The sequence below is a fragment of the Eschrichtius robustus genome, chromosome 12, assembly GCF_028021215.1.
Source record: "Eschrichtius robustus isolate mEscRob2 chromosome 12, mEscRob2.pri, whole genome shotgun sequence".
Taxonomy (NCBI): Eukaryota; Metazoa; Chordata; class Mammalia; order Artiodactyla; family Eschrichtiidae; genus Eschrichtius; species Eschrichtius robustus.
This window is the reverse complement of record NC_090835.1, coordinates 37,877,932-37,902,013: the sequence shown is the minus strand read 5'-3', so window position 1 is coordinate 37,902,013 and position 24,082 is coordinate 37,877,932. Positions and strand designations below refer to the sequence as shown.

The 24,082-nt window shown below is 55.8% G+C and overlaps 3 protein-coding genes across 7 annotated transcripts in view; 2 read left to right on the top strand and 1 right to left on the bottom strand.

Moving 5' to 3' along the window:
* HEMK1 (HemK methyltransferase family member 1) overlaps positions 1-1,937 on the top strand; it is a 34,350-nt gene extending 32,413 nt beyond the window's left edge. For both annotated transcript variants that reach the window (XR_011075736.1, XR_011075735.1), the window contains one exon: positions 1,832-1,937. The gene's annotated coding sequence lies outside the window, so the exon portion shown is untranslated. The remainder of the gene's footprint in view (positions 1-1,831) is intronic.
* CISH (cytokine inducible SH2 containing protein) lies at positions 1,680-6,709 on the bottom strand. The gene is made up of 3 exons (XM_068558909.1): positions 6,562-6,709; positions 3,527-3,747; positions 1,680-3,285 (listed from the first exon to the last, which is right to left on the bottom strand). The coding sequence occupies exons 1-3, from the start codon at positions 6,579-6,581 to the stop codon at positions 2,762-2,764; spliced, it is 765 nt and encodes a 254-aa protein (XP_068415010.1). The 5' UTR covers positions 6,582-6,709; the 3' UTR covers positions 1,680-2,761.
* MAPKAPK3 (MAPK activated protein kinase 3) overlaps positions 1,802-24,082 on the top strand; it is a 37,793-nt gene continuing 15,512 nt past the window's right edge. Inside the window, exons 1-3 of one of the 4 annotated variants that reach the window (XM_068558900.1) lie at positions 1,802-1,982; positions 2,298-2,460; positions 12,730-13,006. In XM_068558900.1, the coding sequence (XP_068415001.1) occupies positions 1,802-1,982; positions 2,298-2,460; positions 12,730-13,006 (621 nt within the window). Of the gene's footprint in view, positions 1,983-2,297; positions 2,461-12,348; positions 12,472-12,729; positions 13,007-24,082 lie in introns of those variants that run through there. The other 3 variants (XM_068558903.1, XM_068558901.1, XM_068558904.1) reach the window with 3 other exon arrangements.

Genomic DNA, 24,082 nt, shown 5'->3' with positions numbered 1-24,082 from the left:
TGAAAGCCGCCCCCCCACCCCAGCTTTCCGTCCTCGCCACCTCATGTAGCAGTGCAGGGGCGGGTGGGCAGTCAGGACCCCTCAGGCTTAGCTCTGCTCTGTGCCTCACCTCCTCAGCCAGTCTCTTGCCCCCTCTGGGCCTCAGTTTCCTCTTCTGTGAAATATGGGTAATATTTAGACCTACTCCCAGGGTTGTGGTGAGCATTACATGAGGTGCAAAGCCCTTGTCTGTTGCCAGCACCCGGTGGGCACCCTGAGACTTGTCCCCTCTGTGGACAACGAAGGGCTTCCTCCTGCTCCAGCACTTTCTGTCTGGGTCATGGCACCAGGTGGGGAAGAGCCTGCCTTTGGCCCCTCTGTGTCTGCTACCCACCCACTGGGTGACTCAGATCTGGGGGTGGAGCAGACAAGAGGGGTCACCTCAGGCATTTTGGGAGTCATCAAGGGGCTGGGATCCAGGCTGAAGCAATAAGGAACTGCAGACATCCCTGGCAGGGCCATGGTGACCTGGAGGAGGTGTTTGTTGGGCCCTGCAGCCAGCAACGTAGAAGGCACCAGGCGGGACACGTGGGCCTGGGCACCGCTCCGATAAAGACAGCCCTCACCCACTTCTTGCTCACTCTCACCCAACATCAGCTCCATTCTTTCCCACAACTATCTCCATGCCCCCCAAGGTTCTGTGCTGCCATAGTTCTTGATTTTTATCCTTTCCTGCCTGCTCCTTGTCATCAACACGTCACTCCTCACACCTTCCTGCCTTCAATCTGCTGACATTTGCCTCTTCTAATCTTCAGCTTTTAATTGTCTAAGGGCTAAGAAGATAGAAAGTTTAGAACTGTTTCTAAAATAAGGGTTAAAGGCTATGAATGAGGTTCACAGGAGCCTTCCTGTGAGGTACTCAAGTAAAGATGCAGAAAATTTCAGGACATAGTGGGATTCCGGGTGCTGAAGTGCTCCAAAGGCAGACCATCAGCTAATGGAGAGCGTTTTCATTTTAATTGCTTTTTCACCTACTTCTGATATGCAGGGCCCTGAGTGAGAGAGTCCCCAAACCCCAATCAGCCTAGACCAGAGCCCCATTAGCCCCATCCCAGGCCAGACCCTGCCAGCTTACTGGCCACTATCCACAACTCAACTGTTCCACCCCACTGCACAGAATGACCCTTCCCCAGTCCTCCTTGTGGTCAGGAATATAAGCTTCCCAGTCACGCCCTGGTGCCTTTGCATGCCCTGTACCTTCTCCTTGGAATGACTGGTCCTGACTTCTCTGATTGTTGGTCTCCTCATCTCAAAAGACGCTGCCCCCAGGAGTAGTCCACAGTCCCCATCCCCCTAGTATTCTCCACTTTCAATCTTTAATTGACATCTCCTGTTTACACATCTCTCAGATCTGGTGCTCCTCTGCCACCACCCCCCACCTGACACTGGGCAGTGACCCTGCAGGCAATCCAACTGGCCTTCATCTCCTGCATCCCACCCTCCAAGGGGACAAGAGGAAATGAGTGGAGAAAGGCTTCTCGCTACCCCCTCCACTCTTTACTGGGTGCCCTAGCAGGGCCTGCTCTGCCACATAGGTCTCTGGGCCTCTGCTGACCCAGATGTAAAGTGGGGGATAATGATAGTAAGATCAAAGGGGACAAACTGTGTACAACTCAAAAGAGGCCCCACTGAGGGCTCCATAAATGAAAGGTACAATTTTATTGTCATTACAGAAAAATCAGTGAAAAAAAAAAAGACTACCAAACTGTGGGGTTTTTTTTTTTTTTTTTAGAAATAATTATTTTATAAAGTCTTATCAGATATGTATTTTCTTTCCCTCTTCCATGTGCAGGCACCTTCCTGGGCAGGAAGCAGACCCAGCAGAGGTGGAGTGGCAGTCCTCAAACTACCATGCCCCTCCCTGACACGGCACCCACACTCATGCAGGGCCTGTGCCCCAGCGAGACCAGCTCTGTGCAGACAGGGCTCTGCCCTGCAAGGGGGTGAGTGGCAGGCTCTGCAAGGCCCTAACACTTTGGCTCCCTTTTCTTGTTTATTCACCCATCCTCCCAAAACAGGGCTGGAGGCAGAAGAGGGTGGACACCTTCACAGGTGGGTGGGTCAGCGCCAGGACATCCAGGACTGCCTTGGGTCCAGCAACACATCTCAGGATGAGGCTCTCTGCCGGGAGGAACCAGAGAAGCTGAGGCAGGGCTGGGGTCTCTGGAGCACTCAGGGCTCAGGCAGAGAGGTGGGGTTGGCTCTCCAACCCAAGGAGAATAAATAAATAAATACTATATAACTGTGCCGTCCCCCAGCCTGGCCTGCTCCCGCACCAGGGGACTGTCATTGTCAACCTCAGTTCCTCTGGCTGCCATCCCCCCTGAGACAGAGGCTGGCTGAAAGGAGGGGGCCTGCCCCACCCTGTGGACTGAGAAACCAGGGCTGGCCAAGTCTACGCAGTACAGGAGGCCACAGCAGGTGAGTGGGGGCCTGGGCCCAGCCCACAGGGTGAGACGAGGTGCTGCCAGTCCCCTCTTCTGTCACATGGCCCGCCACAGTGGAGCCACATGGGAGCTGGGGGCGCTGACCTCCAAGTCGCGTGACACTTCTCCCTACCCCTCACCCCCAGCCTTGTTCCTGCAGACCCTTCCTGGTCCAGCTGCCAGATGCATGTGGCACCAGGATGACTGGAGGAGGGATAGTGGGAGCCCAAGTCCAGCTGGAGCCGGTGTCCCCTCCAGGGTCTGGCTGGGTGAGGCTAGGCGGTTGCTCGGCTGGGTCAGAGCTGGAAGGGGTACTGTCGGAGGTAGTCAGCCATGCGCCGGGGTAGTGGCAGGCAGTCCACGTCGGCCACCAGACGGTTGATGACGAGGCGGCACAGGTGCTGCAGGCTTCGGGTGCTGCTTTTGCGGACAAAGGGCTGCACCAGTTTTAGGTGTACAGCAGTAGCAGGCAGTGCTGGGTCACCAGGTGCATCTTCCTTAGGGGTAGGCAGGGCTGGGGTGGTTGCAAGGTCAGGACTGTCACTTCGGGTATCTGCAGCACAGGAGGCCACATAGTGCTGCACAAGGCTGACCACATCTGGGAAGGCCAGGATGCGCGGCCTGGACAGGCAGTTGGAGTCCAGGCGGAAGCTGGAGTCGGCGTACTCAATGCGCACGTTGGTGGGGCCACGGGTGGTTTTGACCGACAGTGTGAACAGGTAGCTGGGGTGGGTGCTGTCACGTACTAGGAATGTGCCCTCTGGCATCTTCTGCAGGTGTTGCCGGGCCTCACTGGCCGTAATGGAACCCCAATACCAGCCTAGGCAAATGGAGAGGGGGCTAAGAGACTGGTCACAGTGGAAATTAGTTGGGTGCACCAACCCAGGGCAAGGCAGGGCTCAGCCTCTCTCTTCACACCTCCCTGGGGAGTGCTGTACCCCTTTTCTCCCATCAGACTCTTCTGGCCAGAGCCATGCCTCTCAAATTAGACACAACAGGCAGAGCTAAACTCTCCCCATCAGACTTTCCAGGACAAGTCCTGCCTCCCTCCTCAGACTCACCAGATTCCCGAAGGTACGAGAAGGTCTTGGCTATGCACAGCAGATCTTCTTCGGGGTCCAGCACCTTGGGCTCACCCTCTGGCTGGGCTGGGGACTCCTCTGCTGCTTCCTCCAGGAAGGCGCCAGCAGGTAAAGGCTGCATAGCTGGTTCGGGCAGCTCCAGGGACTGGGCCCACAGGGGCCGCTGCCCGATCTGCTCCACAGCCAGCAAAGGACAAGGTCTAGAAAGAGGTGGATGGGCAGTGAGTGGAGGCCCTGTGCTCTCCCCATTTCCAGAGATCCCCTCTGCCCCAGACTGGCTATGTGACCTCTGGCCAGTCTATCTCACTATGAGCCCCAGTTTCCCCTCTGCCCACCCATGGGCTCAATGAGACCAGTACCCCACCTCCCACTTGTCATCACAAAAGGCCCCTTGATTACTTTCCCCACATATGAACCCTCTTCTGAAAGAGACTTCTCCACCCTCCTGCATTTATTAAACAGTAATTACAATCATCCCTCAGTATCCGCAGGGGATTGGTTCCGGGAGCCCCCGTGGATACGAAAATCTGCGGACGCTCAAGTCCCTTATATGAATGGCGTAGTACAGTGAATACTTTGGGCCCTCCATATCCATGGGTTTCGCATCTGCAGATATGAAGGGCCAACTGTAATCTCTTTCTATTTTGCACCAACCAAATACACTTCATTCTCTATAGGCATCTCTAGCTCACAGTTGCCAGTTGGTGTTCTCACCACACTGATGGGATCCAGCACAAAGAGGCTTCACAGTGGTGCCCTCCTGGCAGTGGTGGGCCAATTAAATGGCACTGGTTCTGGTTGAGCCGAGGGATTGGTCACATGCTACCTCCCCATAGATAGGAGTATCTGTCAGAGGGACCTAGGTCCACACTGGCCAGGGCTTAGAGGCTGGAATAATCTCCCCAAACAGGTCAGACACCCATCCTGTTCTCTCCTCCTCCCAGCTGAGGGTATAGGGTAGACAGTGGCCTCTAAAGGCACTGACAAGTCCCACCTCCCATAAATATGAGCTCCCACCAAAGGGCAGGGTACTCATCCCACATTCCAAATCCTACCCTGATGAGCCTGCCCTACGAAGCACTATGATCTTATGCAAACACTGTTCTTCACTAGACGTCAGTTTCCCCTCCTCCTCAATGAGGGGGTCCTACCAGCCCAGACACTGAGGGGTTCGGCCACACCATATTTTCAGATGGCTAGAGTTGGGTTGCTGAACTGGCCCCAATCTGAGCAGTAGCTTCCCTTTAGGGGAAGCCCACCCAGCATGGTGATCCTGGGGCTTCCTGGGAGTGAGGGGCATGGCCCTGGTTCCCAAGGAAGAGACTGCTGGTCCTCTCCCACTCATCACAAAATAAATCCTCGGGTCTTGGGTCTGGTTCTCTCCTGGGCCTCAAGATACCAAATAATGAAACCCTGGGCCCTACCCTAAAGGAAAACTCATAACCCAAAGTCATAAAAGCAAAGAATGTTAGGGGGAAGTCAGGGTCTGCCTGTTCCTGAGCTGAGTCTGCCAGGCTAAAGGAAGGAGTAGCAGGGAAGGCACCACAGGCAGAGATGATGGCATGGGTAAACACTGACAGGTACTGCTTACGAGGCAGGAAGAGGTGGGCAGGAACCGGCGGCAGGAGTCAGGCAGAGGTACCAGATCTGACAGTGTAAGTTATACAGTGTAGGTTACAGGTGACTCTTAGAAGATTTTAACAAATCAGGGGCCCATGACCACTCAAGAGAAGAAGGGGCCATAAGACCCTAGCATACCACAGCCTGCTAATACTTTTCCACCCCTACCCTGGCTGTACTACGGGAGCTCTGGAATCCCTGTTGGGGAGCTAGAGGCTGAGTTTCAAGGAACTGGCTGATGGCCTGCCTGCTGGGACCCAGAGCTCAGCTCAGGCCCAGGAGCCTTCTAGGAGTATGGGAGGTGTCATTGTCTTGGCGGTGGCTGTTATGTTCCAGGTGTGGGTGGCCAGTATGTGTGTGTGCCTGCTGTGGAGCCCAGCCTGTGAGTTCTGCCTGGGCACATAAGCCAATGAGGCAAACTCAGCCCTGAGGGGGGATCCCTCAGCAAAGCTGACAACCCATACCTGCAATTGGGAATCCCTGCGCCCTACCTCAGGAGGGCACCAGCTGGTCTGTGGCTGTGTGTGTGTGTAGGTCTTAAAAATCTTGCTTTCCCTGCTGTGGAGCACCCATTCACACAAGATCTTGTCACTTGACAAGATCACAAGTGATCTTCTTTCACTCTCCCTGGAACTTTCTGAGCTCCTGTCAGATCAGTTTGGAGAGCATCAGACCCTTGGTTGAAGGGGATCCTGAGGCTCTGGCCAGAAGGAATGTACCAAGAATGCTCAGCTGAGGCCAAGACTCTTGTCTTATCAGTCCCCACCCCACCCCCACATTTTGGGAAACTTGGAGAAGGGAGGCAGGAGCCAAGGTCCTTCTCACACTGGGATCCCATTTTGGGCTGAGAGGAGGGTTGAGGACATTGTGGGGGTGCCTCAGGCAGGACTGGGCCAAACCTAGGCTCTCCCAACAGCTGCTTGTTCAGCAGGTGCCAACCAGGGGAGAGGCAAGGATCTCAGGTTGGCTTCCCAAGAACAGCCTAATTGCTAGACGAGGCAGGAGAGTGGATGACAGGACAGAGAAGGGCAGGGGCTGGCCCAAGGTCACAGTAGGCTGTTGGGCCGGCAGGCTAGGATAGAGCGCTCCGGGCCCACGCCCGGACCCACGCCTTGGAGGACGCGCTGCCTGAGGCGTCTACCTTTTCCAGCCAGAACCCACGCTTAGCCCACCCTGTTTCTCCTGTCGCCAGCCGACCCCCAGTTTCCCTACCCACAGTGCCAGTAGAGGTGGTGACGATGTTGTCACCCTTCCCTGTTGTCTCTCTCGAGGTCTTTCCGCGCTCGATCATTTCCGACCGGTCAAGCCCTCTTAATGCTCGGCAGCTAGCACGAGGCCAGTAACTCTGCCGCGTGCCGGCGCAGAGGTGGGTGGGGGCGGAGAGCCGCGCTTACCCCTGAACGCAGAGGACCATGTCCCGGCAGCGGCAGCGGCTGCTCCGGAGCTGGGGCTCGGCCTGACGGCGGCTGCTGGAGGGAGCCAGTGGGCGCGGGTCGCGCTCTCAAGGCAGGCTCCCGGGGCGCACGGGCGGCGGGCCGGGACTGAGAGGTGGCGGCGCGGGCGGGCCGGGAGGGCGCGTGGGGCGGGCCGGGAGGGCGGGGCGAGCAGCCTAATCTTTTGTCCTCTGTGTCCCAGCCCTTCCCGGAAGCGACGTCTTCCTAGAACCGCCGGCTGTGCGGCCGGGCGGGGAGGGGTGCAGGCGAGAGAGTCGGTTCCCTGGTCTGCGGCCGAGGGCCGCTAAAGGAAACACCTTTGACAGATTTCCAAGAACTTTCCAGGAAAATGGGGCGGGGCCGCGCTCGCCGACCAATCGCAGCGCAGGAGGTGGAGCCGAGTGGTCAGGCAGGGCCAATTACAGCGCTTGGACCCAAGGCTGACGTGACCAAGCCGGGTTGAGAGTGACCTAGAGAACTTTAGGGAAAGTCCAGGTTGAAGAGGGCTAGGCAGGGGCAGGTGCTCTACCTACCGGAGCCCAGATTTCTTTTGGGCACTCCGCTTCGTTGGGGACAGGCCCCCTTATCTCTCTGTAGAACCGGTGGCAGCACGAGGGCGCGGTCACCGGCCTGTCTGCCCAGCTAGCGGCTCCTCCAAGGCGGTCTGTCTGGTGTGCAGGGGCCCCCTGTGGGCTGCACTTGGACCCCTGGACTCTGTGTCTGGGGAGGTGGGTGGCAAGGGATGTGGTTTGGAGAGGGGCATTAGGGGAGGGAAGGGGTACAGAGGGAGTACTCAGATACGAGGAGCTTCACGGGGGTCAAGCCTGCGGCCACCACAGCCAAGAGGATCCAGGCGAGAACGTTTTCACTGAGAGTTGGGGGAGAAGGCACCATCCCAACCTTTGCACCAGGCAGGGCCATCCAGTCTCGGCCCCAGCCTGGCCTCTGGCCGGCCCTCCAATCAAGGAAGAAATGACTACCGATTGAGGGGCAGGCAGGCCCCCAGCTCACCCCACAGGACAGTTCACATGTGTCTCTGGGTTGGTGGGTCCCCTAAAAATGTGGGAGAGAGACCTGGAGCTCCAAACACCCAGAGATAAACTGAAGGTGGGGGGTAAAGGTAGAGAGAAGGAGCAGTGACACCCCCTCCCATCTACATGGAGCACTTGATACATTTGATCCTCAACAGCTGGTATTACCCCCATTATGCTGAGCCCCAGGGAACAAAAGTCAGAAGCCCATGCTCCTACCCTTGATCCTCTCCACCTTTTCCCAGTTCACTGGACTCACCAGGGAACACCTTGAAAGACCATAGGGGCTACACACACCTCCTCTAAGCCCTTGGACCAGAAGGAGAGGGAGAGAATTGGAGAAGTGGCAGGGTCCACTCCCCACTTCCCACTTCCCGGTGTGTACCCCCAGGTTCCCCAGAAAGAAGGTAAGCTTCAGGTCCCCTAGCAGGGATGACAGACTCCTGGCAGGGTCCAGAAGCCTAAATGGCAGTATCCAGGTTTTCCCCAGGGAAGACAGGGCTGAGTTTGCCCTTCCTGGGAGGGGATGGAAGACAAGGGGGGTCCAAAAGCAAAACCCTGTGAAACAGGACAAAATGACAAAATAATTGGTTAAGATGAGAAATGACTTCAGGAAACCCACTTCTCTGTAAATTTCCTGAAGGGAAGTTGAGCTTCAGTGTCGCCCCACCAGTCCTGAGTAGGCCAGAAGCTGCTTGCATGGGGTGGAGATGGGTGTGGAGACCTCATTACCACTTTGATGGCTGGGGCACCTGGAGAGCCCAGCATGGAGCCCCTGTATAAGGTGCTGTTTCTCCAGTAGGAACCGTCTACTGCCCCACATACTATGAAGACAAAGGGGCTTCACAGCTGCCAAGCAACAGAGCTAGGATTTGAACCTTGGTCCCCCTGGCGACAAATCCCAAGCTCTCTACCCCGAGATTGCCCTTTCCCTTTAACTGTGATTACTTTACTGAATGCTTACTATGTGCCAGATGCTCTCAGCAATTTCCAGCCCCATTTCATTGCCTAACTACTACATATTGTCCCCTCTTTACAGGTGATAAAAATGAAGCATAGAGAGGTTAAAATATACCCTAGATCTCACAGGCCCAACCCCTCCCCCACTTCCTCTCTAGGCTCCTATGATAAGCCAACTCCTAGACATCCTTCAGGATCCAACTTTCAGGTCCTCAGTGAAGCTTCCCTGCCTCCAGGACAGTCAACACCAGGGCACCACAGGTGTCCCCTTGAAAGCGCCCCCTACAGAAGTCAGTGATTGTGCAGTTCTGTGTGTAAACTAAAGGACCCAAGGGTTTTGCCTTCCAGCTGCCCTTTGTAAATTTGACAGCACTATGCACCTCCCCTGAATGCTGGGAAGAGTGGTGTGCCTTTGTCTTACCCGAGGTGCCTGCCTGCCCCAGGTGTTGTGGGTCCCTCTGGCCATCTAATTGTCACCTCTCCTGCCCTGACTGCTGGGCCCACACTGCCACCCAGTGGCAATTCCTCTCATAGTTTCATGTGCCACATCTCCATGGATTCTTCCTTCCAGAAAAACCGCTCCCGTGCACCCGAGATTCTTGCTGCAGGATCTCTCTGCCCTTCCCCACCCAGAACAGACACAAAATGGGTCACAAGAATATACAGCAGTGCCTTCCTCAGGGTCTGGCTCATTTGGTCTGTAAACTTTCACATATGCAGCCTCTCCTCTCCCCAAAGAATAGTCCACACGTCCACGTGTGTGTGTGTGTGTGTGTGTGTGTGTGTGTGTGTGTGTGTTGAGAGAGGGGTTTCAGCTGCCCCACCACCCCACCCAGGCACTCACTGGATTCCTTCGTCACTGTAAGCTATTCCAAAGTTCTCAGCCCTCATCCCCTTGGACATACAGCTCTCATGGAGAGCTGTGTGGCAGAGTTTGCCACCATGTACCCACCTGCCCTGGCCCAGCCATCCCCAATACTGAATCCTCCCATCAATTTGCAGGTGGCAGATGCTTGCTGGAATGTGAGCAGTGAGGGGAAACCATGCATTCTGACTCCCTTGGGTCAGCTGCAAAACACGTGTCTATGATGAAGCCATGTGGGGAACGTGTGTGTTTGTGTAAGCATTGGCCTTGGTATGGACACTGCAAGAGGAGAGACATTGTCATTCCTTGCTTTTTATATTTCTATATGGTTCGAATTTATTATAACAAGCAAGTTTTGCTTATGCAATTAAAATTTTTAATAAAAAGAGACCAGTTTAAAAAATACAGATACAGAGCGCACAGGCCACGTTGGAGCTCAGCCCAGCTGATCAGCCACGATCATGGATGTGCAGCTCGCCATCTTCGCCAACCTGCTTGTCGTTCTCTATCACTACATGGCCATCAACAGTCCCAAGAAGCAGGAATGAAAGTGGCGCTTTCTCCACTTCAGGTTTCCAGGACATAGTCTGAGGCAATATGGAGCGTGTGAGGGTCCTTCACCCTTCACTTCATCCCTTCTACCCATCACAATATACAAAGCAACTACACCTGGATTTTTCCAAACAACTTTTATTTCCTCAAAGTCTTCCTTAACCCTATGGAACAAAAAGCTGCCACTGAATAGGGCTCAGTATAGGGGCTACTTTCTTTTCTACTTCCTCCCCCCAATATAAAAATATAGACTTTTTTGTGGTCAAAAAAATACAAATACAAAAATGTTAGAACAATTGTAATCTAACTCCATTTTTAGAAAATAAGATAGCTTAGAGACCACAGCACGCAGAGATGACCTTGGCTACAACAAGTGGCCAGCCTCCACCCTCAGCTCTCTAGACCTCTGCTTATGGGTGGGGCCTTGCTTGTCCAGAATGAGATCTTGCTCAGCTTTGGGTTCATCTTGCTCAAACCAGTCATCTCCATAGGAGAAGGAGAATCCTTCTCTAGTCTCCAAGCCTTCAAGCAGTGGTAGCTTCTGGATCACAGGGCTTCCTGCAAGGCTCTGAGATCTTGGATCAGATTCTCAGGTGGGGCTCAAGGACAGAGGTCCTGGCTCCAGCTAGGCATAAATGTGTGTGTGTTGTGTGCATGTGTATGCCTGTGTATCTCTGTGTGCGTATGTGCACACGTGTAAAGGTGTGATTGCATGTGTGTGCACATGTGAACACGTGTGAGAATGTGTACATGTGGATGTGGGAGCGGGGCAGGGAGGCACAGGAGAAGAAGGCATAGTTTGAGGGTGAGAGTTGGGCCCTGGAGTTGTTCTTTGGGGGTTGGGATAGGGGTTGTGCCATGGTAGCTACTGACCTCAGGCAGGTCGCTTGACCTCTCAGGGCTGGTCACTCGTGTGTCTGGTGTAGGCTGCATGGGATTGGTACTGCCTTCCCTCCTCCAGTCCCAGTGCGATCATGGGGTGCCCAGATAGAGCATCTACCCCGTGTCTGGTCCAAAAGAAGAGCTCAGTACGCTTAGTTGAGGCTGTCATCTGGGCTTCTGCTTTACTGAACCTTCCTAGCTTGAAGGTCGCCTCAAGGAGAGAGGGAAGAGCCCCTCACACCCTCATCCAGCTCAGTGCCTGCACACAGAGGGTGCCTGTTCTCCTGGAGCTGCTGCCCAGTCATCCACGTGCGTCCACATGCATGTGTGTGTTGGGGCTTAGGGGCAGGGAGCTCGCTGGGCCCCAATTCCGAAGCCAGAAGATACCTTTGGATACTTAGGTATACAGAGGAGTTACCTACGGGTGGGACAGAGGCCGCGGTTCCTGCAGTCCTGCTAGTGGCCTGTAGATGGCAGCAGAGGCCCGCACAGGGATCCTGCCCCAAATCACATCTTCCCTGTCCCAAGTGAGCCACCTCTTTCGGGGCTGTGGGGCGAGAGGGAAGTGCAGGAGTAGTGCAGATTTGTCCAAGGAGACAGCTACACACGCTGCAGCTCTAGACAAGTTGTTTCCTCTAGGGGGTTCTCAGCTTCCTCATCTGTGAAATAAGAGTTAACAGTCTGTTATGGGAAGACCCGTTCGAAATACGTAAGGTAATCTAAGGTGGGCTCAGAGTAGAGACCTAAATGTGGAAGGGAAAACCACTTAGCTAATAAAGAATATCTGTCACTGTGGTGGGAGGAGGAGACTTTTTAAACATGACACCAAAAGCTCAAACCATAAGGTGAAAAGTTGATGGATCTGACCAAACGGGAATTCAGGATTTCTGGTCTTAGGACGCTGTATTCCAAGGGATATGAGCAGGAGATGCACAGAAGGGTAGAGATGCCAGTGCTAGAGAGACGCGCAGAGCCACCAGGAGCTAGAGACACGAATCACAACAAAATTCTATTGCACTCTTGCCCTGTTGGCAAAAGTTAAGACTTTAGATACGCTGGCGGTGGGCCACCACTAAGGAAGTTGCAAGCCTTAAGATTATACTGGAGGGCCTCCTGGCAGCGTGCAGAGAAAACACCCGACTCAAGGGGCTACCTGAGACTCCAAGAAAAACAAGACTTCCTGTGCTGCCACTTCCTTGGTGGCTGGTAAAATTCGCGGCTCGCACAGCCCACGCGGAACCCGGCTGCGCTAGCGCTGGAGTCTTCCCGGAGGCTGGCGGAGCCTAGGAGGTTTCTGCACCCTTGAGAGGCCACGCCCCCTACTTCTGCCTCAGCTCTAGGCGGGCCCCGTCCCGCCCCGCCCCGCCCCGTCCCGTCCTGCCAGGGCCCGCCTGGCCCTTTAAGGCTGACCAAGCCGGGCCTCAAGCCGGGGACGCGCGGGGGAGGGGAGCAGTCACGTGGGCAGGCGGCGGGGTGACTCTCAGCTCTGAGCGCTCGCGGCCGCGGGCTTCGGCGACTGCCGCCCCTGCCCGTTACCGGCGCCGCAGCCAGGTGCGCTGCCGTCAGGTACGCCCTCGCCAGGTACGCCCTGCCTGGGCCCCCTCCACCTCCCACTTCCGGGACCTCGTGGCCCTTTCCCCACTTGACAGGTGGCCGGGCAGGACTCGCCTGTGCCCGGCTGCGTGACCACCTCCCCTTGCCGCGGGTCCGTACACTCCGACAGTTCGTTCCTCATTCCCAGCCCTGTCCCCGACCCGAAGCCCACTCTGGCTCAGGGCTTCCAAGGCTGGGGTGTATTGAAGAAGTCTGAGCGGAAGTCACTCTTCCTCTCTTTACCAGGTGGCCCTGGACGCGCCAGGCTGGGGCCGCCTCTGAGCGCCCCGCGGGGGCCATGGATGTCGAGACAGCAGAGGAGCAGGGGGGCCCTGCGCCCCCACCAGGTGCACCCTGCGGACCTTGCTCAGCCGGCGCTCCCGCCTTCGGGGGGCGGCGGGAGCCCAAGAAGTACGCAGTGACCGATGACTACCAGTTGTCCAAGCAGGTGCTGGGCTTGGGTGTGAACGGCAAGGTGCTGGAGTGCTTCCACCGGCGCACCGGGCAGAAGTGTGCCCTGAAGGTCAGTGACCCCTCACTGCCGCGTGGGTGACCCGGAGGGCCCAACAGCAAAGACCTGTGGGTACAGGATATGACCAGGGCCCCTGTTAAGCTTCTTATGCTCAGCATTTCATCTTCTTACTCCTCTGTAAGGTTGGACTCCTGGTTCTCTCTGCTTTACAGATGGGGAAACAGGCTTAGCCTCGCTAAGCTCAGAGTGTCCCAGGGAGCAAGGGGTCAAGGGGTGGAGTCAGTGTGGGTAGAGCCTGCTGTACCCGGAAGCAGGGAAGGAGGGGCTCCTGACTCTGGGTTTCTGGCTGCGCCTATGAGTTTGGGCCCAAGGGGGACCCTCACTCAGCTTGGCTCCTCCTTCCATGAGAAACTCTTCTGACTGGAATGGGTCTGAGTTTCTTTCTGCCTGAGGCTGTGTCCTCATGAAAGTTTGGGGTGGGGCTACATTCTCCTGAGGCCCCTGGCTGCCTAGGCTGGAGTGGTGGGAGCCTCCCAGGGCTTGCTGGTGGGCAAGGCTGACGCCCACTGCACCTGTGGACAGGAAGCTGCTGATGGGCTCCAGATGAGTCACTAGACCCATGTTGAGAGGGGGCGGCCCTGCTCCAGCTCTGACCCACCCTGTTTCCTGGGCAGAGGGCAGCTAGCCATCTAGCCACGTCACACCATAGGCTCCCTATAGGCCTGGTTAAGACCTCACTGATACATGTGGAGCCCAGGGAGTCCTGGAGGTGGCTGATCTAGCCATGCAGTTCTGGCTTAGGTCATATAGTTCTGGACCCAGGACCCTGCCCCGTACCCAGAATCCCTTGAATCTGTCATCACTGAGAACTTTACTTAATTGCAGCCTGTACCAGTGGCCACCTGGATAGGTAGAGTATGGCAAGGAGAGTGGCTCCTGGAGGTTAGAATACAGCTAAGGATCGTCTCATTTTACAGACATTGCAATTATGAGGCCAAGCACAGAGTCCTGCAGATGTAGCTCTAATCTTTGGCCTGCATTTGCCAGCTCCATAACCTTGGACTAGGTCTTGGACTCTTGAAATCAGGTTTCTCTGCTCAAGGGTTGATAAGATAAGAGTCGATGTGAGCTTGGAATGAGATGATGCATGTAGAGTAATTGGTACAGGGCCTGGTGCAGGCCTGGAGAGGCTACAGGAGTTATTTAGGGCACAGAGTCTGCAAGTATCTGAGCAGGGGACCTGGGCCCAGCTCCCTGTGTCTTTCCCAGTGGCCCTAGGACTGATAGAGGGGGTCATCTCCCCAGGGTGGTCTTGGAGGGGATCATGAGGATGGGTCTGGAAGATGCTTAGGGCAGGGCAGGTGAGGCTGGGTCTCAGGCACAGCTTCTTTGCTTATGAACCCAGCAGTGGAGTGGGGTTGGGAGGCCCTTTTGGAGCCCCGGGCAGGGGATTCTCTGAGTCCTTCAAGGAAAAGGAGGCTCTTCTGAGGGGAGATGGGGCTAAGGAAGTGAGAAGTGAGAGTCTTCATTCTCTCCTTCAGCACCATCTTAGCCCTTTCACTCCTGCTAGGGTCATGGTGCAGTCTGGGTGGGCAAGGGGACGACAGAGGCCTCTTCTTAATACCAAGGTTTTGGCCTTGTGAGCCAGGGCTGAGCTCTGACCACCCCCTGTGGTACTCTAGATGCTGTGAGTGAGGCAGGGGTGGAGTGAGAGGCTGGAGTTCATGGTTCCAGGCAGCAATGGCTTTAAGCAGGCCTGGGCCTAGGCCCTTCCCCGTAGGTGCTGTGTGTCTGACAAGTGACTTGGGGGGAACTTCTGTCTGCAACAACTTCCAAAGCACCTCCTCTTGAATCTAGGGCCTCAGCGCTCTCTGTTCTAGACTAAGAATGGGGCAGGCCTAGAACAGATTCCCCTACTGTACCACTTTAGGCTTCATGGATGAGCGTGGCTAGGGCTATTGGCTTGGGACCTTCAGGACCTGGTGCTAGGTTGGCCCTCAAGGGGGGACATGGATTAGATGTGCCCCCCCCAAGCACTTTCCTGTTCTTGCCAACCCCCACTCCCCTCCAGTGACCAAGTCCCCACCCAGCTAGGTAGGGCCTCACCATCTTCCAAGATGGGATGAGCACAGCCTCTAGCACATCGTACCTATACTGTGAGTGATGGCTCTAGCCTTGACAAAGTAGGTGGCACCTTTATGCTTATAGCCTCTGCCCCCTGCCCAGGAGGGCCAGGACCAGGAGACCTCAGCACGTCGCCTGGCTTGGGCCCCAGGAGCTCAGCCAGTCCATGAATAGGTCTCAGCCCTCTCTCTGCCTCTGCCTAGCCCTCTCCCCAGTTGCCGCAGGTCAGCCTAAGTAGAGGCCCTGGGCTCTGTGCCTTTCTGCTTCCCTGGACCTACGTCCTAGGTTACCAGGCTGGCCCGTCTTTGTCTTGTGGTCTGGATTTGTCCAGGCCATCTCTGCCATTCTTGGTTTAGGCCTCGTGTCGTGACCTCTCCCATATCTGTCCTCTTGACCCTGTTGCTTAGGGTGGTAGATAGTGCTTAGCATAAAGCCTGGAACACAGCAGGCACTCATAAAACAGGAAGAGCTGTGGTTGATGGCCCGATAGCTGTTGCTGTTCTTTGGGGGCCCTAGAGAAGCAGGCTTCTCCTTCCTGGGGAGCGGGGCCTCTTCCCCTTTCCCTCAGCCCCTGACCGCTGGCTTGGTCCATCTTGGCCTCACTCATACTCAGGAACTCTCTCCCAAGGCCAGCTTCTGCCACCAGTGCCGTCATTCCACACTCCATTCGACCCTTAGCACTTCTGCTGTCCCTTTGGCAGGAACTAGAGGTCTGCCTGCCAAGTATCTGGGGCAGGGGACTGCCTCCTACTGACCTCTTGCTTGTGACCCCTTCCAGGCCTAACTGGTTAATTGACACCCCTTATCTTCACTCCTAACCGGACACAGCCACCCCATCACATTAGATACCCAGCCTCTCAAACCTTATCCCATATATGAAAGTCAGGACCTGGAGTTAGTGGTCAGAAGTCACATGGCTTGATTGGGATGGGGGATTATAGCAGAGGCCTGAATTCCCTCCCCTCCTGACTTCCTGCCAAGCCACCTTGTGGTCCTCGGCCTCCTGGCAGGCAGAAGTGACAGTGGTACTTAGATAAATAAAAACAAAGCCTTGAGGAGACTGAGGGGGTCTGCAGTGGGAGTCTTTCCTAGCCCTGCTCTCTGGGTTCTGGGTCCATTGAAAAATGTTGGAGGCCCCTGGGGCTTCCAGTGCCCTCATCTTCCCATCTTTGTCAAAGAGTAGTGTGGTGGGGTGCTGGATCCACATGCCCAGGAGATCCCTGCATTGCTCCATGGGTGGGGCTGGCCTGTTGGAGCTGGTGCTGTGGAGTTGGATTTGAGGCTGGGTGGGGCTGCCAGGCAGGCCAGGTACTTCCTCATTTGGAGCTGCCACCCCTTCACCTACCGTCTCCAGACCGGTCAGATCAGCCTCGGCAGGACCTCTTGTTTACTGAGTCAGCAAATTAGGAAGCATGTGGAGGGCTGGTGGCCTTGTACAACGGAGTCCCCAGTAGTAGTTTTACTGTACCCAAGCATCTCTTCAGGCTGCCCCTCTCCTGAAAGGAAAGAATCTGAGGAATTCAAGCACTACCACACTCAAGTGGAGCCTTCTGAATTGCCAGGAGTGGGCAACTTGCTTTTTAAATGAGGATCCTAAGGAGAGCATCAAACTCTACAAAATGCAAATAGTGAGACTTTGGGGCAGAGGGGGATTGTTTGGAGGTTCTTCACATCCTGCCCAGCTGGCCTCGCTCACAGCTTTAGAAGCTGTGCTCGTAGCCTACTGTCAGGATCCCCTTTGTTGGGACTTCCAGAATCTTCTTCCCACCCCCACCCCCCAGGAACTGATGCCATCTCTCCAGCTTCAGGCCTTGGTGGTATGGAGTCTAATATTCTCGTGAATGGCTAACAGTTTTCCAGAGCGTTCTGTCTGGCAGGCCCTGTCCCCAGTGCGCAATACATGTTATCTTCCCTAACTCTTTTCATTCCCATTTTATGGATGAAGACACTGATATTCAGAGAGGTAAACGACTTGCCCAAGGTGTATAGCTGGTGAGTGGCAGGGCTGGGACGTGAATCCAGGCAGTTTGATGCCAGAGTCTTAGCACCTAAGTCACCTCATGCCTCATGCAAGTCTACGGGGACATGGGAGGGTCTCTGAGGCTTGGCTCCTGGAAAGATGGTAGAAACGTCCTCCATGACTCCACTGGGCCCCAAGTGATACTGCTGGTGTTTGTCTGTATCTGCCCAGCTCTCCTCACTATTCAGGACTCTATGCCTGTAAGTGGACAGGTGGTGGTCCCGCAAGGCCAGTGCACAGGAACCATGATGGCTGTGGGACTGCCTCAGAAAGGGTATGTGGTTCATCTCAAGCCTTGTGAGTCTCAGACAAGCCCAGCCCAGCGAAGTCCAGGGTGCCACAGGCAGGAAGTCAGGTTGGTGAGTGGGCGAGAGGAAACTGTCAGGACTGGGCCAGCCAGGGGACGTTTCCTGGAAGAGATTGCCAGCTTTAATGCAGGCCTCTGGTCTGAGAAGGATGTGGATGACAGAGGAGGGCACTGGGTGTATGCGACAGCATGCCTGGTTTGCACAGTTCAGCACTTGTTGTGGAGTACCACTTCCCCACTCCCAGTCTTGTGTCCTGGTAGGATGTGGCTAATCTCAGCAGGGCTGGTGTCCAGGCCCTGGCAAACTCTGGGGAGCCGTGGAGAGACCAAAGGGCCCTGTGGAAAAAGAGGCATTTACGTAGGGTTTAAAGGATGGGGGGAAGTGGTCAGCTGTGACTCTCCCTCTCCATTTGCCCACAACTGAGATTCATACCTCATCCCACCAGAGGCCTCTGTCTGTCTTTGTTGCCCTCCATCACTAGGTGGGCAAAAATCCTCCCTCCTTCTCCCAGAGCTTTCTTTCACAGCATCACTGGGATCCTTGTGGAGTATTATTGCCAGGGGTGCTGTAGCGGCTTCTGGATCACCTGGGCTGTTGTTCAGCTCAGGGCCTGGTCTCCACGACAATAGAGGTCTATTCTGTCTCTGCCTGTTCCCCAGGTTTGCACTTGGGGAAGCTGGTTTCCTACTTGGATCCCTCGTCTTCCTCTCCCAGGGCCTCCTTGGGACACCATCATAGGAGGTCCCTGAGAGGGTGCAGCAGGTGGAGCATCTGGCTCTGCAGCCCCCCAGCCTCCTTTGGTCCCAGCCTGGCTGCCACGTGTCCATAGGTGAAGGCCACCAGGCAAGAGCTGGGGATGGTGGTCATACTTAGGCGAGGGCGCCTTCCCCACACATCTGTGCTGTAAAAGTGCGCACCAGGCCCTGCCTGGATAGGTGGGTCTACTGCTCTCAGGGCAAGGAGACCACAGCTCCAGGGGACTCCCACAGGCTCCCATGTTTTCCCAGGAGAACTTTGGTTCTGCTGCCTTCCCTCCCACCTGTTCGAGGTCTCATGTGGCTCCACGTGAGAGGCTGCCTGGGGTTGAGAGAGGAGCAGGGCTCTGGGCTTGAAGTCCTTCCTGCTACTTTCTCCCCAAGTAACCTTGGAAAAAGGCAGTTTTGGAATTTTTTGCAAAACCATTGTCTTTGTGGTGCCGTTGAACGCAGGGTTTGAGTATGTGGTGGGAAGCAGGATTCAGTCTTGGTAGCTAACTATCCCCAGGTTCCTGCTGTGAGACAGCTGGGGCCTGCAGGCACTGTGAGAGGGCAGAGCTCTCCTTTGGGGCAGCCTGGGTGCATTTTTTGGTGGCACATTATTGGCCTTCATGAGGACTCACTTGGGCTCACCCTGCACCTGGGGAAGCCAGCTCCTTGCAGGGTTGGAAAGAATGGTGTGAAAGAAACGCCCCCCCCCCCCACCGCCCCCCAGCCCTTTTGGAACTAAGTAGATTAGGGCCAGTGTAATTGTGATTAAAATTCTGCTCTGTGGGAACTGTGGGGGTGTGTTTAGGGCTGGAGTACCAGGCTGCGGCCGGCCGGCTGTTTGTGGGAACTGGGAGCCTCAGGAGGCCTTTTCAGCGCTAGACAGACCAGAGACACTGATAAAGTTGCTTTTGGGTTTATTTGCGGGTTTGGGATTAGGGTTGCCCTTTTCTTTAGACTAGGGCTTTGTCCTTGCTACTTTCTCTTTGTGCTGCTCTCCCTTTTCGGTCTTCTTTGCCTCCTTGTCCCTCTCCTTCTTTCCCATCTCTGTTTTTCCTGCTGTCACTCAGTCCCTCCCCTCTCGGGCCCTGCCACTCTGTCTTGTGGGTTTTGGGCTTGGTTTGCCTCTTCCCCTGCAGCCCACAGGCTGAGAGCAGGCAGAGGACAGATGGGGGCTGGTCAGGTGCTCGGGACTCATCCTAGTCACCCTGAAAGTCTGCCCCACCTCCTAGGGACAGGGTCGGGGTAGGACAAGAAGGAGGAGCACCGGCCGTACCCATGCCGCTCGCAGTGTTTCCTCCTGCTCCTGGCCTTGACCAGCTGCTGGCTGCCTTTGCAGCCAGAGCAGTGGAGTCAGGAGCATCTGGGCCAAGTCTGTAACCTGAGGCATCCCCCTGTGGAGTGTGGGAGGTCAGCCTTGGCTGTGGCCTCTGCCTGTGGGTCTCCTTTTATGGCTCAATGGTCTGAGCCTTTTGCTTGGGACAGTGGTGCAGGACCAGGAGCACTGTGACTCCTAAGGATTCTTGGGCTGAGGTTGGGGAGAGAAGGGGCTGGAGCCAGCCGAAGGAGCCTGCAGAGGGGCTAGGAGGGCTTGAGATGCGAGGTGCAGCCTGTGCAACTGTGCGCTGCCCCGCACTAGCTGGGAGAAGCACCCCAGAGCAGCTGGCTCTTTAGCCTGCACCCTGCACCTGCCCTCAGCCCCACCTCAGCAAAGCTCACAGTCTGTTTTCAGGAGCGTGAAGGATCAGAGCCTTGACCTGCCACATTCATCGCCCCATTCCTAAGGGTTCAGCCTCTAAGGACTCATAGCTTGTTCCCTAGCTGTTTCCCCAAATAAACAAGCCCCCTTCTCAGGATGTGTCAGAGGGACTGGCCGGTGCTCTCCATGCCCTCTGGCAGGCAGCAGCATAGGGGGTGGGGGTGGGGATGGGGATAAGAGCACCCACTTATCCCTTGAATGCTTCCAACATGCTAAACACAAACACAGCAGACTCTAAGAATGGGTTGTTATCACCCCCATGTCATGGATGCAGAGACTGAGATTCAGAAAGGCGAAGTAACCCTGGAACCCTGGCCTGTCTGGCAGCCAGACGGTGGCTCTCAGCCATCCTTCCCTGTGTGCCAGGCTCAGTGGGTATCAGGAGCTGGGCCCCTCTCCCAGGCCAGTCTGCCCATCTGTAAGATGAGGGGCTGGGCGCTCTGTTTGACAAGGGCCCCCCCTTCTGGCTGTGAAGACCCTTTGGGTGGGCAGCGACTGTGGGCAGTGCCAGGCAAGCAGGCAGGTGGTGGGGCCCCCCTTGCCCGCTGCTGGGGCCACTCTTGCAAGAGGACAGGCAGCGCGGAGGCTGACTAGAGGGTGCCCCGAGATGCCTCTCCTGAGCCAGCTAGCAATGGTATTGCCAGGGGAACCTGGTCATCTGTGGTGACACCACCAGCAGGGTATGTGTTCTGCTAGGGACAGGAGCTCAGGGGGTTATGACTCAGGTTTGAAGACCCCTCTGCACTGTGCTCTATGGCTGGTTCAATCCTTGAGTCAGCCGAGCCTGTACCAGGGTGTGTCCTTACCCTAGAAAGGCCTGAGAGAGTGCGGGTGAGTCACTGCAGTCCATTCCCGTGGCTGGAGTGTCCCTCAGTGCTGCCTGGCTGCCACCCTGGTCTCCCAGAGGGCGGGGCCTTCCTCCCTCTTCCACTTCCCCTTCCTCACAGCTACGGCTCCAGAGACAGGAGACTTTCCCAGGAGCCAGCTGGGCGTCAGAGGCGTGGGAGCCTTCTAGCTGAACAGGAGCAGGAGAGAGAAAGGGAACAGGGGCCAAGGCCTGCCAGAAGCTTGGGCAGCCAGTTTCCCTGCCTCCCCTGGGAGGAGCCTGAGTAGGGCGATGGCTGCCGGTGCTCACCCAGGCCTGTGTGGGGAGCTGCAGGGACGTGGATGAAGCCAAGGGAAGCAGGAGAGATGCAGAGCAGATATGAAATTGGCTTTGGGAAGAGCAGGTCTGGGGGGTGGAGTCAGAAGGTTCCCAAGGGTCTCTGCACCACGTCTCTGGGGGTGGTGTGGTCCATCCTCCCACCCCCCCACTTCTTATTCCTTTGTCATCTTTGTAACGTCTCCTCCAGGGGAAAGAGACCAGCTGTCATTCTTCTGAGAGCTAGAGTGTGTTGGGTCCCCTCTCCAGAGCTGACCACAGGCATGGCAAGCTGGGTGCCTCAGCAGGGGTCGCCTGGGCATGGCCTCACTCGCCCTGGTCGCTGCCTGTCCTCTGTCGCCCTGCACGGGCTATGCGGGCGTCACTGCAGCACAGCTGGCCAGCTGGGGGCACAGACTCTGTGGCCAAGGTGGGGTCTCCTCATGAGGAGGGACCATTGAAGAGACATTTTTGAGATTAGAATAAAACACTTAACGTTTGCTAAAAATTGTCCAGTCTTATGATGAAGATGTCTTCTTTTTACACTGTCACAGAAGAAATAGAACCAGGGTAACATTTCACAAATTATGTAGCTGATTTTGACAGAAAAATCCTTTTTTCCTCTAAGAAGTTAGATGATAATAGAAGCTGGACCTTCTGAGTATGCACTCAGGGGGCTCACAAGGTACCTGTGTGGCCTCTCCTCAGCCCCCTGTGGGAAGGCTGTGGGTAGGATGCTGGGATCTGGCACCTGCCTGGGGCAGAGGGAGTTCTGATCCTGCCACTTACACACTGTGTAACCTCCGGGAGGGGGAGGAGGTTGTAGCTCTTTCTGGGCCTCTTTCCCTGCCTGTAAAGCAGGTGCCGATAGTCTCAGACCTGCCTGCCCGCCTCCCTTCGTTGCCATGGGTGAGGAGAGTGCATATCCATTTCACAGATGAGAAACTGGGGCTCAGGGAGATATTAGGGGACAGGCCCAAGGTCACCACACACTTTGCAGAAGGGGACATTGCCCAAAAGGATGCATGGAGGAGTTGAGGATGTAAAGGTGTTTGCCACGTGGGAGAGTGGGGATGTGCCCTCTCCTCCAGTCTGCCAAAGCTGAGGGCTGGGTTAGTTCCCTGGCTTAGGTCCCTAGCTCTCAGCATTGCTTCCCATGCCCCAGGGTCCCTCCCCTGAGATTAGCCGTGATCTTCCCACCCTGGAGGGTCTGCCCCTCCTCATTGAGCCTTTCATAGCAGCAGTATCCATAGACTTTTGATTCTTGGTCTACCTCTCAGGATCTGAGACCATTTCTGTGACCTGCTGGATTGGAGGGAGTCTGCCTCCCTGGGTCCCAGAGGCTGCACCTGAATTTCCCCAAATTCTGGAGAATAGGGAGGTGAAGAGTGTGAGACCACCTCAGGGCAAGACCCAGGGGAATCCTGAAGCCAAGCAAACCTCAAAGCCCATTTCCACTCAGTGTGCACTTGGCACTGTGCTAATCTGAGCTCTCTGTGTGTTCTCATTCTGTCCTCATGGCCACCTGGGAACATGAGTACTGTCACTGTCCCCATTTTCCAGATTGGGCCAGTGAGGCTCAGAGAGGTTGAATGGCCTGCCCAAAGCCACAGGTGAGTGGAGGATGGAACTGGCCTCTGCATCTGGCATGCAGGTCTGTCTGACCCAGAGCCCTGTGGCCACAACTGGTCTTTCATAGTGCATGGACCCTGGCCTGGGGCACTGGGACCTGGGCCTGCTCCAGCTAGCACTCATGTTCCCACTGGTCCTCTCCCTCCCTGCCTGGGAGCCTAGCTTAGCTCCCTCTTTCTGGAAGCATTCTTCCCCTCCCCGACCCCTCCCTATTCCTCCCCAGACCTGGCACTTCTGCCTTTGTTTCCAGGTTTTCTGGGGCTGGGAGGAAGCAGACAAACTGAGGCCACCAAAATTTAGCAAATTGAAGGAGTTCTTGTGTTCCTGAGATTTGACAATTTCAAAACGCGTGTTGGCTCTCCTGCTGGCAGAGCTTCCTGGAAAGGCCTAGAGCCCCAGCCACTTCCTCCCCTCCCAGGACTCTGGTGGGAGGTGATTAGGGAGGCTCCCAGCCAGTCAGCCACTTCCTCCCGGTCCCCCCCCAACGCCCACCGCCCTGGCCATCAGGTACCCCACCCTTGGCTTGGAATGGGAGCAGCTGTTTGGGGGCCCTCCTTCTCGGGGCTGGCCTTCCCCATCTTGCCTGCTCTGCCAGGTTCTGGATCTGGAAAGAAAGGAGAAGGGAAGAGAAGGAGCCAGGCACAGTTCCCTAGGGCCTACATCCTCATCAAGCATCCTAATTGGCAGTAACTCATCCATAGACCCCCAAATCCTTGAGTATGGAGTGCCTGTGGCAGCATTCCTAGCCGCAGCTCCAGGCCTGGCCCCCAGGCAGGGCCAGTAAATGTTTATAGGGGTCAGGAAGACATCTGTAAAATGTGCAGTCCTCCCTGGGCATGAGGGTTGAATCCTGGTGTCCAAAGGACTCCTGGGCTCGGAGGTGGCCATGTGTAAACCATGTGACCCAGAGTCGCTATAAAACATCCTTGAGTCTCAGTCTCCTAAGCTGAAAGTGATGGTCAGTAATGCCGTTTTTGAAGGGCAAGAGCTAACAGGTGTGTAACATGACTGGCAGATGGCAGGGGCTCTGTGAACATCCACCACCGTTGTAATGACCGCCAAGGGGCAGAGCCTGGTCTAGCCCCAGGGCTGTGGGGCCAAGCTCCACACATGAAAGGAACAAAGCAGCCGCCTGCATCGCCCTCACTGCCTAGAAGCCAACAGGTCTGGATCCAAGTTTCGACTCTCACTACCCAGCTATGTGACTTTGAGCAAGTCACTTAACCTCTCAGAGTCACAGGCTCCCCACAGGAAAAGGATGATGCTGGTTCTTCTCAGGATGTGATGAGTACTGAATGAGGCGGTATCTGTGACCACGCACTGTGGCCAGCACAGCACTGGCCAAGCACCAGGGAGGGACGGTTGTTATGAAGGGTGTGCTAACCCTGACCTGACTCCGT